At 36.4% G+C, this 20,874-nt stretch overlaps 2 protein-coding genes across 2 annotated transcripts; one reads left to right on the top strand and one right to left on the bottom strand.

Moving 5' to 3' along the window:
- The first annotated feature begins 594 nt into the window (after positions 1-594).
- LOC149943429 (uncharacterized) lies at positions 595-1,889 on the top strand. Its single transcript, XM_090175696.1, has 2 exons — positions 595-736; positions 1,003-1,889. The coding sequence occupies exons 1-2, from the start codon at positions 631-633 to the stop codon at positions 1,848-1,850; spliced, it is 954 nt and encodes a 317-aa protein (XP_090031822.1). The 5' UTR covers positions 595-630; the 3' UTR covers positions 1,851-1,889.
- Positions 1,890-10,572: 8,683 nt separating this feature from the next.
- LOC149943428 (uncharacterized) lies at positions 10,573-12,014 on the bottom strand. The gene is made up of 2 exons (XM_090175481.1): positions 11,948-12,014; positions 10,573-11,683 (listed from the first exon to the last, which is right to left on the bottom strand). The coding sequence occupies exon 2, from the start codon at positions 11,670-11,672 to the stop codon at positions 10,767-10,769; it is 906 nt and encodes a 301-aa protein (XP_090031607.1). The 5' UTR covers positions 11,673-11,683; positions 11,948-12,014; the 3' UTR covers positions 10,573-10,766.
- Positions 12,015-20,874: the final 8,860 nt, after the last annotated feature.

Raw genomic sequence — 20,874 nt, 5'->3', positions numbered from 1 at the left:
CAAACATTCAATTATTGTAATATACAATATTTATTGTGAAATAGCAATAATTAATTGGTTACCATTCTATCGAATGATAACTACCAAAACGGAATTTAATTAAACGCACCTTTTCATGAATTATAATAATAATAATAATAATTACAAATATAATTAATTAATTAATTCCATATGTTTAAACAACAATTTTAAAAATCTCAAGATTTCTTGCAACGTTGTAAATAATATGTATTGTTATTTTACAAGAATTTAATAATGTTAGTAAAGTAATGCGAAGAGTTTGAAACCCGTTTTTAATGTTTTTAGGGAGATTTGAAAACAGTGTAAAACAATGAATAGAGATGCAAACAAAACAGTTTTTCCCTGACTAATTTAAATGGCATATCTAAAATCTTGTACTCATATTTGCAAATTGAAGCGCAGTTAAAAAATCCTTTTTAAATTTTACTTGGAATTTTAATAACGATATAACAGCTAGTTATTTATTAGTACAGATTGTACCCTATCTAGATAACGGAACCTTATCCCCCCCCCCATCAATAACCCCTCCTTATCCATGATTGGATCTATAGTTCGTCCGATACACCTGCTCGGCCATTGGATAAGGGCCAATTTAGGCGCGAATGGCAGATGGGTATAAATACGCGGGAAGATCAGCGTCTAGGTATCAGTTCCTCCAGCTTGATTGAACTAGCAACAGCTCTCGCTAAAGCAGCTCTGCACCGCCAGTTAATAGGTAAGAAACTTTGTATTTTTTGTCGCCGGTCAGTTTGTGTTTAGCCGTTCTTGGGTTAACTTCAAACTCTCCGGGGACTTCGCCTGTTCTAACAATGACTAACGATATGGATGTTGAACTTAGCATTCCACTAGTTAGCGTTAGTATTTTGGACGTAGCTAGTCTCGAAATAACCGGTTCAGTTACCTTTAAACGTTCGTTGTTGAATTTCATATTTAACATATGAAGAGTGAAATTTTAATGTTGCTTTTTCGTTTCATTTTTAGTGCCTAAAGTCATGGACGCCAAACTAAAAACCACCCTTCTGTTCCTTCTTGCCGGGTACTTGGTCCAAGAATTCCAGGCCGCACCTTCGCCTTTCGTCGACTTTGGTTTGAGCGCACTGTTGCTCAAGAAAGGTCTCATAGGAGCCGCCGTCGCCAAGCCTCTTCTGCTCAAGAAGGGTGTCATTGGAGCTGGTTTGATTGCTAAGCCCCTGCTGGTCAAGAAGGGTCTCATTGGAGCTGGTCTGGTCGCCAAACCCCTTCTGGTCAAGAAGGGTCTCGTCGGAGTTGGACTCGTTGCTAAGCCTCTGCTCGTCAAGAAAGGTCTCATCGGAGCCGGTTTAGTCGCCAAGCCTCTCCTGGTCAAGAAGGGTCTCATTGCCGGAGGTGGAGCCCTCGCCGTCAAGGGTCTAGCCGCTAAAAAGGCCTTTGCCGTTCCAGTTGTCCTCGGAGGCAAGGTCATCGCTGGGAAGGTCGCGTTCGGAAAAGCTAAGGCAGGGAAAATTGCCCTTGTCGGGAAGAAATTATCCGTCATCAAACCCGTCGTCATCAAGAAAGCAGCCCTCGGCAAATTCGCCCTGGCTCCTTCCGTCCAACTACAAGGCGCGAAAGAGGTGTCAGTTCACCAGGAAATCCCATCTGCCCAGCTGGAGCTGATCGAATCCGCTCCTGAGCTGTATCCAGTACCGGAAACATTCCCCGAGATGTACCCCGTGCAAGAACCGTTCGGTATCCCAGTCGGCCCCATCGAGATGGTCGAACCCATCCCCGAGATGTATCCTGTTCCGGAACCTGTCGTCGAAATTGGGAAAACCCTAGAGGTCGGCAAGGCCTTGGAAGTCTCTCTCTAGACAGACGGACAACCGAGAAGGGCAGTCGCTGGCCGATGTCCAACTGTCAATATGAAATTAAAAAAGGCGCTTTCATGTAAATAAACATGTTTTTAAAGTAAATGGTAAAATGTCGCGAATGTACCATATGATAAATTGTGTAATAAAATAAATCGCTTTTAATTGTAAACGTAATTATTTGTCTCTTAAGCTGTAGGCCTATTTAAGGAACCTCTTATAAATCTATTCATGAAGTCTTCACAGGAATTTCCTACTTTCGCCAGACTAAATGAAAGCTTGTTATTGTTTATGTTGCAGTTAATTTGGGGTGGAACCGAAATGTTTCTCGCCAAGGCTTGCGTTGCAGGGACCTAATCCTTGGGGTTTGTCCAATGGTGGTTCTCCTCGAAACGAGGTGGTTGACCTTTCGCGGTGAACAATGGGACCTATTTCTGGGGAATCGTTCGAGGAACGCGATGAATCGGGGATTTGGGAGTGTGTTGGTTTTCCTTTCCATATATTGTAGTTATGCAGTTTCGAAATAAGTGTTGAATGTTAAATTGATTTTCTTACCTAAGACCCATGTTTATAAGGGCGGTAACAGAAATTTTGGATTTAATAGTCTAGCATATTTTAGTGCCGAAATTCATCTATTTGCCCCATAATAAACCCGTTAGTGTATTAGGTTATTTTAGGTTTATCGTTTTTGTTGTGTAGTTGAAATTTTTCTGGTAATATTATTTCAGAGCTAGCGCCATCTATCTATTATATGTTTAATATAGTACATAATAAGAGGCTTGCGCCGCCGCTGAACGCCACCGCCGCCGTTTCTTTTTTTTCTTTATAGACTTTTTTTTGGTATATTAAGCTTGGTTTTCATTTACGCGAAAATAACTACATTTGAACACGACGTCGAACGTCAAATTTTGGTTTTTCGATTTCGGTCGACGCAGAGTAATTGCATTTTAACTTAGCGTCGATAGATTCCAGCATTGCTATCTTGGCTATAGAGAGAGTCAGTAATATAACCAAGGCTTATCCACATTTTAATTCCCTTTAAATTTAAATGTTGCTTGATTTATCGATATGTCCCCCCCCCCTTTCCTTCTTAACAATCGCCCGAAGCAAATATTCGGAAACGGGGCGTCCCGGTGCGAAGTACATTAATTAGTCCATGGAAGGACTAGTACGAGTTGGTATTTTCCCTTGCCCTTCTGGTCGCGTGTTTTTTAAACTGTCGCTACAAAAAATAGCTCTAAAATTTATACAAACGCCGGCTTACGCCGCCGCCGGTATATTTTGGGTCAAACGCCGCCGCCGACCCATATCAGATCGTCGCAGGCCTCTATACATAATTTTATTTGGTTCGTCGCGAGGTCTACTGCATTCAAAACTTTCGTTTATGGCCATCTATTAATAAAATTGAAATTTTAAATATTTTAAAATAGATGGCATGCTTCCACAAAGAATACTGGCGATTTCGCTCTCATTGCAGCCTTCTAGCTCGTACCTAGGAGCATTCTAGTCTCATTTCTATCGCTATGGGAAATATAATGGAAACCAAATTTTCTAAATAAAAGTTTGAAAAATTTGATAACGAGGATGTTAAGTTTAAAATTGTTCCTTTAAAAAAAATTAGTAATGAGTATAATTGCATTTATATAAATAAAACTAAAATAATATCAATGAAATGGAATTTATATGCGATATATTTTTATTACAAAATAGGACGTATTTATAACCCAAATATTCTTTATAAGCAAAATATTATTTATTTATAAAAATTATTATTTATTTATAAAAAAATTATTATTTATTTATAAAAAAATTATTATTTATAAAAAAATTATTATTTATAAAAAAATTATTATTTATAAAAAAATTATTATTTATAAAAAAATTATTATTTATAAAAAAATTATTATTTATAAAAAAATTATTATTTATAAAAAAATTATTATTTATAAAAAAATTATTATTTATAAAAAAATTATTATTTATAAAAAATTATTATTTATAAAAAAATTATTATTCATTTGTAAAAAAATTATTATTTATTTATAAATAAATTATTATTTATTTATAAATAAATTATTATTTATTACAAAAAATTATTATCTATAACCTTAAGTTTTAAAGTTTGTCCTTTTATTTATTTATTTGTATGTCATGCTCCTAAAAACTCGAGCTTTGAAATTTTAACTCAATGTTCAATGCCTGATTTCCAACTAAACGCGCCTAATTCTAAATACCTGACTTGGTTATTAATCTAATTCAATTTTACTCATAATTCAATTTTATTTTACTCGACTTTGGACTTTCGCCTCTTTGCTTCCCTTATTTATTTTTCCGGCTGGTCTCGGCTTTCAATTTATTTTCTCGACTTCCACCCCTTTACTTCCCTTATCTCCTCTATGAGTTCCTTGCGCCCGTTCCGACATTCAATTTTTTTTGAACGGGTTAGTGTGAAATTCGTAGAAGGGGAGTTAGTGTGAAAGAAAGGGACTTCATAGAAGGGGAGGTTTAGTTGGGATTTTTAAGTAGTTCAGGACTTTTTGTTACGCGTGTGACGTGTGTTACGTTTTTGCCTTGGCCAATCGCCAAAGCTTAATAGCTTATGCTATAATTACTTTTAGGTCCGCTATATAATTCGGAATTTTTAAAAGTAAATTGCGGAGATTTATTAAGAAAACTCTTCGGAATTATTCTAACATAAAAACACAAACTTTGCTCATTATTTAAGATTAAGATGAAACATACTTTGTGGAAATCTATCGCTTTTACGCGCCAAAATTTTGAGAAAGCTTTAGATGTACACTCTGTTAAATAAGTCTTCGGCCGTTGGGATTTTGGCACTTATTTGCGATTATCTCAAAAACTATGAAAGATAGCAAGTTGAAACCCATTTTATTTTTAATATTTTACTAATATCTTTCATACCTATGTCTTGATTCACGTGTAGCATTTCCATATCCGCCGGAAACGCCAAATATAGTTTTTGACAACTTTTTTAATAATGATGTAACACCCCTGAAACCTGCATTTTTGGATTCACAAAGGTTGATTCATATTTAGAAAGTGTCATTGTTATCCGGCTACGTCGAACGGCTGCTAAGATATGGATTATCGAACATTCGGGTCTCATTCGGAAAATTCTAAAATGCCTAATTAATCAATATTATTAATCCGGCATATAACCACACCGTTCCAACAACTCGTTAAAGCAATATATATATATGCTTATTGTGTTACCCGCAATGAAACGACGAAAGTTGTTTTTTTCCTCAACAATAAGATATTATTTCTCGGTCGCCTCGAGCATTTTATTTTCCGAATGAGACCCGAATGTTCGATAGGCCATATCTTAGCAGCCGTTCGACGTAGCCGGATAACAATGACACTTTCTAAAAATGAATCAACCCTTGTGAATCCAAAAATGCAGGTTTCAGGGGCGTAACATCATTATTAAAAAAGTTGTCAAAAACGATATTTGGCGTTTCCGGCGGATATGGAAATGCTACACGTGAATCAAGACATATGTATGAAAGATATTAGTAAAATATTAAAAATAAAATTGGTTTCAACTTGCTATCTTTCATAGTTTTTGAGATAATCGCAAATAAGTGCCAAAATCCCAACGGCCGAAGACTTATTTAACAGAGTGTACCAAATAATTAGCAGAATACACAGCATATGGTTCAAGCCAAAAGTAGATCGTTTACCCATTTTTTACCCCGACTAATTTCCTTGAACGGGTAGGCTGCAAAATTCCGCCAGACTTTTGTTCCATTCTTTAATCTTCCGTGGAAATAGCTTAAACCCCCTATTGGCATCATCTAATCGGTGGCTGTTCTCAAATACTTTAAATACTGTTTAAGATTACTTTTTAACGCTGGTTACCTCGATTGGTTTACCAAGTCCTTGTTTACCTATCATACGAACCCAAACCTTAATGTTCGCGTTTCATTGCTGCTTGGTTTCGCGCGTGTTGTAGCCTACTTCCAGGGGTTAGTTGGCCACACTTTGAAGCTCTCTGGCGCTCTTTTAACTCATCGTAGGAAAATGGGAAAAAACCGGCATACTTCTCAACTCACCCCCTACAACTCCTTAAAATATTTGCATAACCTTATGAAACACCCTGTACAGCGGTTCTCTTGGATAAAACAATTTTTTTTTTATAATAATAGAACCTAGGAAACGGGCACTAGAACCACACGATGAAAGTGTTTAAAAAAACTTGCCTTTGTAGCGTTAAATCTATTGATTCTATTGAATCTGAATGTATGTAAACAAATAGGGCATAATTTTAAAAAAGCCAACTTATCTTGCCTGTACTTATTATCTTGTGTTTAGAAGTTGCAAATAAAATGGTTCAAGTATAGGAGATTTGCGAACACACAGAAATGAAAAGGTTCAAGCTTCAGGGTTGAAGACAAAAACAGAGGAATCATATCTGAGAAAGATCAACAAACAACAATCAAAAATAAAAAGGATGCAATTACAGATTAGAAAATTAAACGATAAACTTGTAAGCACATCACAAAAACAAGCAACAAATTTTGTTTCTGAAATTGCAGCGTATATTTTTTACTCAGAATTCAAATTGAGATCTAGGAAAGCAAGAGGCCGGCGTTATACAACTAAAATAAAAAGTTGGGCATTATCTTTATATTACCATAGAAATAAGCCTATCATAAGGTCCCCATAAGTAAAGGTCTACCATAGAGCCCCATATTTACGGCATTGTCCATGCGAGAAGAAAATTAACGTACGACGATAGGGCACTAAGGGCAGTAGCGACATATTTTTCTAAATTTCTACATCTAAAATATTCTCTTACTTGGTAGAGCAGACACGCTCGGGTTGATAAATGCCACACAAAACGCGTCTAAACCTCACATTTGAAAAATAAATACCTTTAGAAACACAAATGGTCTATAGCCAGTTTTAGGTTCTGAATAATAATTTTGCGAAGGTAGTGTTAATTTTAAGTTTTAAAGTGATAAGGGCTCGCGGCGGAGATTTCACTCACAAGGAGAGTACCCGAGGTGTTTATTGCCGATTTTGTTCAAAGTCGGCCGTAATGTAGACCTATATGAGATATGAAATTTTCCAAAAGGAGACGTTGCACTACCCATTCGATTTGCTATGGCAACCGAAAATGTTTTTGATCGCTTAAAACCACAAAATCTCCATTTAAAAAAACATGGGATTTTTTCGGTTTGAAAATTTTGAAAATCACGAAATGTGTAATTTGGACCACATTTAGGTAAATTTCATCAAGTTTGGGTAAATTGAAACATTTTTAGGGTAAATTTGTAACAAATTTTGGGTAAAATAAAGAAAAAAATCTTATTTTGGTTGTAAGTGGTCAAAAACATTTTCGGTTGCCATGGCAAATAGAATGGGTAGTGCGACGTCTCGTTTTGGGAAATTTCATATTTCATATAGGTCTACATTACGCCCGACTGTGAACTAAATCGGCAATAAACACCTCAGGTACTCTCCTTGTAAGTTTGAAAACGTTCACGCACGACTTGTGCGCATTCATAATTCATTTCGCGAAATTTATTTCAGAAATGCATAGTTGAGATTTTGAATACCTACCTCTTAATAACGGGTATGTGATCGTCAAAAATTTGGCTCAGACCTTTGCTTATGGGGACATTATGATAGGCTTATGCCATAGCCCACAGGCATATACCGCCAATGGAAAACATCCTGTGTTTTCCAACGAAGAGGAGCATCCAGAAATGATTATCTCAAAGTGAGATCAAGCCAGGGTTTATTTTCAACGTGATCCAGGCCCTCAAAGCTAGATTGGAAAACAAACTGGCAAATGAAAGGATATGCTTAGTTGCATTTGATGAAATGAACCTTAGAGAAGCTTTAACAGACAATATTAAAGAGGACGAAGTCGTAGGTTTTGTAGATTTCGGTCCTCTAGGCCAGCGGTTTTCAATTTATTTTTGCTATGGAACCCTAAAAATTCCACCTAATTCTTAAAAGAGTCTTGACACAAAAGAAGATGGCCGCGCTGTGAATTCTCGGTTCCGCGGATCACCTTTTTTTTTTTGACAGCCACACATCGGTGTCGACCCAAGGCCTTAGACACCAGCACACAATAACTGATTAATCAGGGCGAGATATATGTGTAACGGCCACGCCAACGGGGGGATTAGTGGGGACAGGGGTGGGGACACCCGTGGCGGAAGTATTCCGACCACCCGTGGGGGGATTGGTGGTCGTCCTCACACGGCCATCCACAAACTCTGCCTCCCGGACGCCTAGGATCAAAGACTATATAACGCTTCGCTTACTAGACAGGCGTGTTCTATGGCCCAACTTGCATACCGATTGTGGCTCCATCTCGACGCTAGCCCAAAATTTCCCCTAGCTTGAGCTGTGTTACTAGTGGCGCCTCTAGCCGCGGGTCCAAATATTACCCCAGCTTTAACAGTGCTACAGAGGTGTTAACAGGTTTTTCCTAGGAACACGCCTGTCTAGTAAGCGAAGCGTTATATAGTCTTTGCCTGGGATTACAGGAGTGAGCCACTACTCCCGGCGCGGATCACCTTTTGGGAACCGCTGCTCTAGGCCGCACAAATAAATATGCTAACCAAGCGTTAGTTTTCATGGTGAAAGGTCTTAGAACTAAATGGAAAGAACCATAAGTAACATAATACCAATAAATATGACAATTAACGAGATTTACAACCAAACTGATTTTCATAGTTATTACTTAATCAAGATTTTTTCTCACCACAGAGCCCTCTAGTGTCTAAAATATGCGAGACTTCCGCGAAGCCGAAATATCTGCTTTCCGATAGATAGGCGGAATATTAGGCTAAAATTAAGCGCCACGAGCTGATGGTTTTTTTTATCACGCAGGCTTCAAAACAAAGCCAAAGCCCCTCGCGACTCCAGAACGTGCTCTCCGATATTAGGCTTAATTTTTTATCAAAACGTAGTCATCCAAAAATATATATATAATTTTAAATTAACTATATCTCCTTAAGTATTAATTTCCGAAAAATAATTTTAACAGCAATAGATTCCTTGCAAAATAAAGGTTGTAATATAGCACAATCAAAACATATATATAGAGTAGTAGCACTCCGTAGTTTTGGCCATGGCCGCCATTGTGGGCGCGAATTTTTTATGAATAGGAAAAAGCATGGATGAAGTCGTGTGACGTAGCACTGCCATTACTCTATAGGAGGAGGCGCTATTCTTGAAAATATACTTTTTTCAAATTGGAGTAAACATCGAGTGGTGCCACCGTCGGCAAAAAATAGAGGATCGCGGGGGTTATTGCAGGGTGACCACTGAAAAACTCCAAAATTTTTATAGGAGTATAGGAAATTCAACAGTCGATTTATTGGAGAATATAGGAGTATTTTCTTTGATAATATAGGAACATATAGGAAAATTGGCATAAATAAAATTTTAATTTGTTTTAATATAAAAGGAACTTCTTTTAAGCAGACGACGATATTCTTAATTCCGTTCAGTGCAGTTCACATTTTATCTGCATACATGATTTTTAAAAACCTTGACATTTTATCAAAGAGATTTATTGCATTGAGCGCTATCTGTATTACCATATGTAACATAATCACTCATAAGTATGCCATAAAAGCATTTTCGTTAATGAAACCTTGTTCACGGGATATGACGTAAATTACGTCACTTACAACTCCGTGACGAAATATGCGTCATCAACTTTACTGGTCGGAAACGGAAGTTAGTGAGAATTCCTCGCGAGTTTCTGGCTTTGCCCATGTCAAGTTTAGCTCGTGCCTCGCGATCACATGATTTCATTTCCATGGTAACCTTTTCAATAGCGCAAGGATTATAAGAATTTTTGCAAATTTTGGTCCGCTCAATGTATGTTCCGCGTGAAAAAAGGTCTCATTGAATTTTTTTCAATGGAAATATTATCCAGAGGCATACTTATGAGTAATTATGTTACATATGGTATTACGAAAAGCGAACTCGAAAAAACCCCGCGAAATACAAAATATCTAATTATAGGAAAATATAGGAAAACTGGTTAAATTACAGGAAAATTAAGGAAAGCATTGAAATCTAAGAAAAATTAAAAAATGAAGGAAGAATGGTCACCCTGTTATTGGGAGTTTCATATCTATATAATCTCTGCTAATACTTTGATCACGGCATGGATAGTAGATCGGTAAAAAGCCTGGTTTTTAGCCCCCCGTAAACCAATCACACTCAGGGAGTTGTTTTCCCTCAAGGTAGAATTGATGGGTTTTTGGGTATGTTAATTTACATTACTAGGCCTATTAATAGGAAAATCCAAAACTAAACAGTTCTACCTTACAAAAATTAAAATATATCGGGAAAACCAAAGAGACCGATTATATAAGACCGACTATTTCGGTAGATTTTCCAGTTATGAAAATCGGTACAGCTCGGCTCGTATGCTCACCGGCCAATTGTGGTTTCTTTTAATAGGCCTAGTAAATATAGCAAGTGTAGATTAACCTCGAGATTAACAGACCCGAAAAACCAATCAGTTCTACATTGAGATGATGACAAGGAAACTTTCGACTCAACCCAAAATTCACTGCAACATAAGCAAGGACATTTAGTCAAACTTTTATGGCTTTAGTAGGCAAATTCTTCGCTACCACATGGTTTACTATGCAGACTTCATGAAAAGGTTTATACAAGAGTAGTTTAAATAGGCCTACAGCTTAAGAGGCAAGTAATTACGTTATCAATTAAAAGCGATTTATTTTATTACACAATTTATCATATGGTACATTCGCGACATTTTACCATTTACTTTAAAAACATGTTTTATTTACATGAAAGCGCCTTTTATAATTTCATATTGACAGTTTACTGACTAGTAGGGAATATCGTTGGACATCGGCCAGCGACTGCCCTTCTCGGTTGTCCGTTCGTCTAGAGAGAGACTTCCAAGGCCTTGCCGACCTCTAGGGTTTTCCCAATTTCGACGACAGGTTCCGGAACAGGATACATCTCGGGGATGGGTTCGACCATTTCGATCGGGCCGGCTGGGATGGCGAACGGCTCCTGCACGGGGTACATCTCGGGGATGGGTTCGACCATCTCGATGGGGCCGGCTGGGATGCCGAACGGTTCTTGCACGGGGTACATCTCGGGGAATGTTTCCGGTACTGGATACAGCTCAGGAGCGGATTCGATCAGCTCCAGCTGGGCAGATGGGATTTCCTGGTGAACTGACACCTCTTTCGCGCCTTGTAGTTGGACGGAAGGAGCCAGGGCGAATTTGCCGAGGGCTGCTTTCTTGATGACGACGGGTTTGATGACGGATAATTTCTTCCCGACGAGGGCAATTTTCCCTGCCTTAGCTTTTCCGAACGCGACCTTCCCAGCGATGACCTTGCCTCCGAGGACAACTGGAACGGCAAAGGCCTTTTTAGCGGCTAGACCCTTGACGGCGAAGGCTCCACCTCCGGCCATGAGACCCTTCTTGACCAGGAGAGGCTTGGCGACTAAACCGGCTCCGACGAGACCTTTCTTGACGAGCAGAGGCTTAGCAACGAGTCCGGCTCCGACGAGACCCTTCTTGACCAGAAGGGGTTTGGCGACCAGACCAGCTCCGACGAGACCCTTCTTGACCAGTAGGGGCTTAGCAATCAAACCAGCTCCAATGACACCCTTCTTGAGCAGAAGAGGCTTGGCGACGGCGGCTCCTATGAGACCTTTCTTGAGCAACAGTGCGCTCAAACCAAAGTCGAGGAAGGGTGAAGGTGCGGCCTGGAATTCTTGGACCAAGTACCCGGCGAGAAGGAACAGAAGGGTGGTTTTCAGTTTGGCGTCCATGACTTTAGGCACTAAAAATGAAACGAAAAAACACATTAAAATTTCACTCTTCATATGTTAAATATGAAATTCAACAACGAACGTTTAAAGGTAACTGAACCGGTTATTTCGAGACTAGCTACGTCCAAAATACTAACGCTAACTAGTGGAATGCTAAGTTCAACATCCATATCTTTAGTCATTGTTACAACAGGCGAAGTCCCCGGAGAGTTTGAAGTTAACCCTAGAACGGCTAAACACAAACTGACCGGCGACAAAAAATACAAATTTCTTACCTATTAACTGGCGGTGCACAGCTGCTTAAGAGAGAAATGTTGCTGGTTCAATCAAGCTGGAAGAACTGATACAAGACGTTGATCTTCCCGCGTATTTATACCCATCTGCCATTCGCGCCTAAATTGGCCCTTATCCAATGGCCGAGCAGGTGTATCGGACGAACTATAGATCCAATCATGGATAAGGAGGGGTTATTGATGGGGGGGGGGGGGGATAAGGCTCCGTTATCTAGATAGGGTACAATCTGAACTAATAAATAACTAGCTGTTATATCGTTATTAAAATTCCAAGTTCAATTTAAACTGCGCTTCAATTTGCAAATATGAGTACAAGATTTTAGATATGCCATTTAAATTAGTCGGGGAAAACTGTTTTCAAATCTCCCTAAAACATCAAAAACGTGTTTCAAACTCTTCGCATTACTTTACTCTTCCCAAAAATATAATTTTAACTAAAATTTATAACAATAGTAAATTCTTGAAAAATAATAATAAAGTTTATTTACAAAGTTGCGAGAATTCTTGAGGTTTTTAAAATTATTGTTTAAAACATATGGAATTAATTATATTTGTAATTATTATTATTATTATGATTCATGAAAATTTACGTTTAATTAAATTCCGTTTTGGTAGTTCTCATTTGATAGATAACCAATTAATTTATTACTATTTTCCAATATAAATATTGTCTATTACAATAATTGAATGTTTTATAATCATTATAAATTAACCCGTGTACAAAAATCGAAAAAGTACATTTTAAATTCCTCTATGTTGTTCTTGTTAAATAATTTTGACCATTTTTCACTAATATTTATTTTAAAGTGAACGTGTGTAATAAAATAACAATTTTCTAGGAAGTTTTCCGTATTTGTTTAACCTTTTCGATGTATCATTTGAAGCAAAGGCAATATTTCTTACAAGAATTAAATTTGAAACATCCAAGTTTTGTCGGCTACACTCGCGCTAGTAAAGGAGTATTGGTGATGTGCCGAGGGGCTGATCACTAATTGGGCTAAGATTTCGCCGAGGTTACGCGAATGGTACACTGAGATTACGGCTAGATTTTGTACACCGATCACGCAGAGCACTCAATACTAAAAGCCTCGGATTGTACACAATAAAGCTAAACTCCCTTAACCAAAATATTATAATTTATTTTTATTATTTTGTAATATCATATAAATTGAATTCACAGTTTTCAAAATTAGTTATGTACACTCTTTTTTAATTTCGTTAGCTGTTTAAGCTAGTACTAAGTTACTAAATTAAAGATATGTGCAAAACTTTAATGGATATTTTGTAATTTTTTTACCACTTTATATTTTAGGCCTAATTTGGTGTTTTTCTAAAAATATTGTAGAAATTCCCGGAAAAAATTGCAAAAGAGGGGCTTTGTCAAATGTAAACAAGGATTCTAGAAATTTCGTTTTGAAGCGTTCCCGGTTTTACCATTTCCTGGCTGGATTAGCTGACTTCGCGGGGCTGATAACGACGAGGGGTCTTCAAACCTGTCCCAGTGTCTGTGCGCGAATTGCAAGCTACGGGGGTTTAGCCCCGGGTGTGTGGGGATTACCGATAATTCGTGGAATTGTTGCGCTCAAAGTCAACAACTCGTAGTATCGCTTTCACGATCTCCCGCGGAGGGGGCGGACATTGCTGATAATAACGAGGATTCTGGTTTCAGCTGCACTGCAAACTTGAATACCAAAGATTAAATTAGTTACTATAGTTAGCCTATAACGTGAATAAGCAATTTCATCGTAAACTATAGGTATAGACATAATATGTCGCTTGTAACCTGGCTAATAAACTATTTAAATTGCGTGTGGGAAATTGGTAGGAATTTTTACGTAGCTTTGTAGTGTAGCTTAACCCGTCAATTATAAAACTATTTGCTATTTACATTAGCTATAGTTGTAAATTCTCAAGGCATATTAACAGTCATTGAATTATGATTAAATTAAAACAATGGTAATAGGACCGTAAGATTTTCTTATGAAATTGAATTCTCAAGGCATGATCAAACTTGTTTTTATAAAGGAATACCCATTTGTTAACGTCTTAACGTGTCAGCCATCGCTCAAAGGCAGGCGTTATTGGGTTTGGTGCCTTGGGTATTAGCCTAGCTGATTATTATACTTATTATTTTTATTATAATTAACACCTAATTAGACTATAAATTATGACGTCACATTTAAGGTATTGAGGGACGTCGTGTCACGTGAGAAATGATGAGGGGGTGTCGTGCTGATTTTTTTCAATATATTTGTGTTTACATAATTGATTTTAAAAAGTGCCCCCTAAGTACACTACTGAAGTTTGTACACCTGATTTATGATTATCGACGAAACATTATGTTATTTACAATTTATGAGTAACAGGGTGACCACAGAATATATCAAAATCCTATACAGGAATTATAGGAAATTTATCAGTGAAATATAAGAAGAAAAATTTTAGAAAACAGGAAAAAATTAATTATATGGGTGTCAAAATTGTTTAAAGGGGGTATAACTTTCAAAATAAAGTTGATTACCGATAGAAATAGTCGAAAACTATCGGCTAACAGTGTTGGAAATAAGCTTCTTTAAAGGGAATATAACCTCAGGTATTTGGTGTGGAACACCAACGCTTGCAGCTCTGGCCGCTCTTGCCTTTAGCTTTAAAAATGTTGGGCGCCACTGTACAGGGAAATTTTAAAAATTGAAGGGGTCTTCCATAAAGATTGCTTTACAGGTTATATTCCCTTTAAACGTTTTAAAGACTTCTAAGCAGCGTTCAGACTATGCAAAAATATTACGTTAGCATCGGTCGTGTCGTTTCGGTTATGTTGGTCGCGTCGGTTCGTTCATTTCACTCTTCAGAAAGGAACCAACCTTGCACGGAGATTAACATAAAAAGTGATTGTTCGTCCAATCAGAGCTCAGTAATAACGGCGGAAAAATTGAAATAATGTTTTATCCACCTCTGATTGGTTATAGTATTTCGATGGTTCTAAAGGTCGCCACTACTTAGAGTCAGCGCTGATGAGGCATAAGGCTAATTGTCTGCTATGAACTTTTTGAGCTTTAAACCGAAACGCCATCTAGGCAGTCCGCAACGAAATGAAAAATGTAAACGACACGCGCGAAAATTTAAAGTCTCTGTTGAGAAGTCTGAACGGTGTAAGGAATCGAAAGAACCGACACGATCGACGCAAACGTAATATTTTCACATAGTCTGAACCGGTCTGAACGCTGCTTTAGGGTAAAATATCAACTATTTTAATTAAATTATAGGAAGTGTGGTCACCCTGGAGTAATTTTCACAGAGTTATTTTAATTTGCTAAAATTACCTAAGATTTGTACACCTTATTACTTAAATATTTGAAAAGAAAAATTGGAGCTATACCTCATTTACCAATCAGTTTTAAATCTTATAAATTGCAAACTTTAATACATTTTATATTAAAATTGCTGATAATTTCAGGTAATAATGCCGGTTTAGAGCTAATAGACGAAGTGCCGTAAATAGCGGGCCCCAAGACCCTGCGGCGTGGGTGGGTCCCGAAGAATAAGGGGTACCCAAAACATTCTGAAAATTAAAGGTTAGACCACCAAAAAGACGGCCAAAAATCTCAACCGCCAAAACTTTAAAAAAAATTAAATTATCCTATAATAATAATTCATAATTAACCATGGCTCAAAGTTTTAACATTTATAGTATCCTATAACAATCATGAAAAAGTACAAAACCCATTTAAAGTTCAGATAGCTTCCAAATGTCACTAATTACAAGTTAACCACAGCTTCCCCCAGAAGCGTACCGACCCGGGTTAAGGGGGTTAATATTTAACCTGGCGCCAAGCTGGCTATCATGTAGGGGGCACCAAAACACTCCTATCTTTAATGTCCAATTTTAAATTTTTTGGTATATAGGGGGGCGCCATTTTGAAACTTTGTAACCGGGAGCCATATACCCTCGGTACGCCACTGGCTAATACTGCGTAAGCTTTATAACCACCCAAACGTTTCCTATTTTTTAAATTAAGTTAAGTTAAGTCTATAAAATTGTCAATGGTCAATCTATTCTTCCAGCAAATCGTCGCCGTTAAAACAAAACCACGTATCTTTTCGGTGATCTTTTTGAAAAAAATTGATTTTTTAATTTTGCAGGGACTTGTGAAATCGCGTGTTAGGTTTTTACATGTGAGTTAATTTTATAGTTAAATAATTTCGTTTCAATATTGAATTTATGAGGATTTTAATTTAAAAATATTTTGCTAAAGGGGAATATTTAGAGATACGTGGTTTTGCGTCATGAAGTGAGATAGGAGCTGAAAATAAGCGAGATACGTGCTTTTGCGCGAAATAAGTTGTGAATAACAACGATACGTTTAAATGTTTTCTCGATTTAAAAAAATCCAATTGCAACCTATTAATGTTTTTAATGTTATATACGTAAATTGGAGTGTAGAAACTAAATGTGCCAATTTTGACAAAACCACGTATCTCAAGTTACGTGGTTTTGTTTTAACGGCGACGAAATGATCTTACCTCACTCCCCACTCTTCAGACCACCCGTGGACATCCTAAAACACTTTTATCGCATGATACAAAAACATCATTTTTCCTACAGATCACTTGCCGCGTGGAACTCACTCCCAACGGGTACAGTGAACAAACCATCAAGGCAAAGGTTTCTTGCTACGTTAATGTTGTGATATATATATATATTTTATGTTAAAAAGTTCCACTGTTGTTTGCTAATTTGGTGTCGATCGATCTCGGTTCTTCATGATCTCTAAATTAATTAATTGTCACTTTGTTATAAACTCATTAACGATTTATTTTTTTTTAAAATTACAAACAATCTAAGCAAACCTAAACTAATTAATAGCCAAAAGGCAAAACTACGGTCAGTTATATTCGTTTATCAATTCTAGTACAAATTTGGTATTTCAGTTCCAATAAATTTTTGAGAAACTAAAATTTAAGGTTCGATAATTAATTATAAATATTAAAAAAGTATGTTTCTTTAAAATTCGCACGTGTAGAAACGAAACAGAAATTAAAGCAGTTAGCTTGTAAAATATAAATTTCCCTCTATCGCCTATAAATTAGGCTGCGCCTTAGTACTTCTATGAATTGGGGGAACGCCCATAAGTATTTGAAGGGGCTACACAGTGTCGGGCGCGCCATCTATTTACCACTTTTTCTTTAGCCAAACTCTCCTATAGTAGAATTGCTAAGTGATCGAACCATCTCTTTACAACCTAAAAGTAGGAAAAATAAATAAATCCAAATTTGTATTTTTTGCATTTGTAAATTTTATACATGAATTTAAATTGATAAATTAATAAAATATCTTTCTAGGCATCTCACTTTCCGGGGACTTATAAACTCATCCTTGGTAACCTCATCTCAATCTCCTCTCCTCTTTGAAAGCTTGGCTCATTTTACCAACTCTTAGATCTCGTGATAGAACCCTTGTTAAAAATGCTTTTTCAAATTTTGGTACTCTCCAATAACTTCGGTTAATTTACTTCTGGCAACAAGTATATCTCTTTGCTCTACACTTAAAATAATATCCTCACCACCTCAACTAATTTTAATTCACCTTCTTTCGAATTTAGCTAATTTAATTAAGTCCCTCACACCAAATTTTTCTTTTCTTGGACGTCATTGAATCAATGCGAACCCGGAATACAGTTTACAGTCTTTTGTTCGAAATTGGACGAAAACTGGTCCAATGTGTGGTCACTGAAACAGCACATATTTTGACCAAGATTTCGCAAATAAAATTTTTTAACTTTGGATCGTCCTCTATACTTTAATTTTATAATTTCTATATAAAAATGGGTGTAGTTTGGTTTTATAAACGGCATTAATAGTTTAATATAAAATCATAATGATAAAATGTATAATTTGGGACGTTTTGTTCAATAACAGTTTTTAAAGCGTAAAATATCAGCTGTTGAAATGAATAAATATAGTGAGGTTTAGTCAGAGTTGACTTGCATAAGTGACGTCCCGCAGCCCAATCGGAAATAAAACTAGCCCAAAAAAGCGCCGACCGTCCAAAATGTTTTTTCGAAAAATAGCCCAAATTTCTGCACATTTTATAGCGAAATTTTCTCAAAATATAGTGGAAACGTTTACAGAAGCGCGAATTTTTGGTCAAATAACTACTTTATATAAACAATAACAAACAAAAACCAGTATAATTTTTGTGTTTAGCAGAATTGTGGTCTAATTTTAGGGTAATTACTGAACTTAGGTTAGTGTCCCTTAGCATATGTAACATAATTACTCATAAGTATGCCACTAGCTCTATTTCTTCACTAACGGTTTGTTTCACAGATATTGCGTCATCCGTACCCTAAGTAATATTTGACGTCATATTTGATGTCATATTTGACGTCATCGAATCTCAAATGCCGATTATGCTGTCGCTCAATTAACTCTACTTCTGATAACGACAGTAATTATTTTAGTAAACAAACCGGTTTGAACAACCAAGGCTTATATAGGAGCTAAAATGAACTACAATATACTGTCAAGCAGTCTTGGAAATAACACGCGTCCACTGGTCCAAAACCAGTTTATTAATTGCTTGGACCAGTTTTTTAATTAAAATACTGGGGGTCACTGGTCCGTAGGACCACTTTAATAATTCACTTTTTTTATGGGCATTGAGGCGGGACCAGTTTAAAAATTCAAGCTTTCTTCCAATTTCTACTCCGACTTTTTTTTTCTAACACAATAAACGTCACACTAGAGATGAAGGGCTTACGACGTTACCAGCAACCTTTAGTAGTGGTATTAAGTTACAATGAATAATGAAGTAAAACAACACGCGGCGCGATTCACGATTCGCGCCTTCTTGAATTATAAACATTTATGGTTTCTAGAGTCTAGACCTATCCACATTTCACATTCCATAAAAAATCATTTACAATGGGACCAATAGAAAAAAAATCATGGTAAGGGTCACTGGTCCTAAGGACCAGTTTATTTTTGTAGACAATAGGGGTCACTAATCCTAAGGACTAGTTTTAAAAAATTCCTTATTTCCAAGACTGCTCTGCCCTACATTAATTTTCAGAAACGCATTATCGACCAATTTTGAGATTTTGAGTTTCACTACCTTTTATACTAATTTTAAGTCGCTGATTCCTAATTTCAAATCCATTTATTTTTATATCTCCTAGATTTCAAGATATTGTAATTGACAAAACGCATTTTTTAGCCAAATTTTCAAAATTACCGCGCAGAAACGCATTATCGTGCAGGAGATAAGCATCTGCTTAGGACGTAAAGTTGGAATTGGTCCGATAAATTTTTCAAACGCGATAGCATTGTCTGCTAGACTTTCTCGATTAGTTTTAGGACCCACTGGGGCCCCTACTAAAAAGCATACCGGCATACCGGGCATACCATTAGCCAAGATAAGAGCGAACTTGGCCAGAAATTTTCCTATAGCTTATACAAATCGGCCTGGTTCGCTCTTATCTTAGCTAATGGTATGCCCATGCTTTACAGCACGGGCATACCATTAGCTAAGATAAGAGCGAACTTGGCCAGCTTATACAAAGCGTTTTAGCTTCATTTTTGCGCAAGGTTTTGAAGGTTTATCCATTTTACCGACATCTTTATTCAGTTAAAATTACTTTAAAATGATTTAATTTAATTTCAATAATAAAACTAGATAATAAATTGTTTAACTTCATTTCCAACTACTTTTCAATGAGCATACCTGCGCTTAGAGGGGGCATACGTGCGCCAAAGGGATGGAACTTCATGCAAACGTCATATTTAAATGTTTTTCCTTCATTTCCAACTACTTTTAAATGGGCAATTAATCCTTCCAAGAAACCTAACCTAATTGAGGAAATTATTTGTCGAATCCCCGTGATTCATAGATTATTTTGGATGGAGCTGCCAGAAAACAACAATAGCGATGACTTACTAAAGAGTCGTGGATTGGCCGAAGAATAGAACGTTATATAGAATGTTATGTTATAATGTAAATTAGTTATAATAGTTTTTATGCTGTATTTAAGAATATTTATTTTAACAAATAAAATGTTTTCATTTTTTTATTTTAATACTAAGCTTATTTATAATTAACTTATGATAATATCATTAAATAATTTTTTAATTAAGTTATGATAATATTTAATGTTAAGATAATAGTTACTTTACTCCAGTTATTCTTTACTACTTATTTAACTTATGATAATATATTTATACTGTTAAGATAGTGACTTTACTTAAATTATTCTTTACTAATTATTTTGATTATTTTCCTTTAAAATTAACGTATAACTAAGACAAACACGATTTTTGTGGAATCGTCCGATTATAATTAGAAATGCAACAAATTGCATTTAACGCGTTTCTGTTTTGACTCAGGAGTTGGAATTTACTGCGCAGAAACGCATTATGTGTTTATAATGCGTTTCTGCTCAGTATTTTGTTTTTTTGGGGACGTTCAAAACGCATTATGTCACATTATTCAAACATCCAAGTAATTTAAGTCATTGGTAATCTCATATTCGGAATCTTCGTTAAAAAATACCCCTAATCAATTAATTTCCTCATTTCTAGTTAGTTTAATTTTCTTATTTTTTATAAAAATCACAAAAAGCGATTTTTCTAGAAAACAGCTTTTTGGAGATAATGCGTTTCTGAAATGTAGGGCAGTGCTGTCAAGTGCTGTTAATGCAATTAATAAAGTTTTCGGAGACTCGGGTTCTAAAATAAATCTGCATTGTCAAATAAAAGAAGCAGGTTTATTGAAAAAATAGTTGAAATTCAGGTTGAGATTTTCCGGGGCATCTACAAGTTGGAGTTTGGGCTGACTAAAATTCCGACGCAAAAAATCCCTTCTCAATTTAAATGTTTTCCATTGGCTTAAATAAATATGTTAGTAGCCAATA

This window comes from Leiobunum rupestre, chromosome 5 (assembly GCF_980474605.1).
Source record: "Leiobunum rupestre chromosome 5, qqLeiRupe1.1.hap1, whole genome shotgun sequence".
NCBI lineage: Eukaryota > Metazoa > Arthropoda > Arachnida > Opiliones > Sclerosomatidae > Leiobunum > Leiobunum rupestre.
Note: the sequence above shows the minus strand (reverse complement) of the source record. Positions and strands in the feature narration are given on the sequence as shown.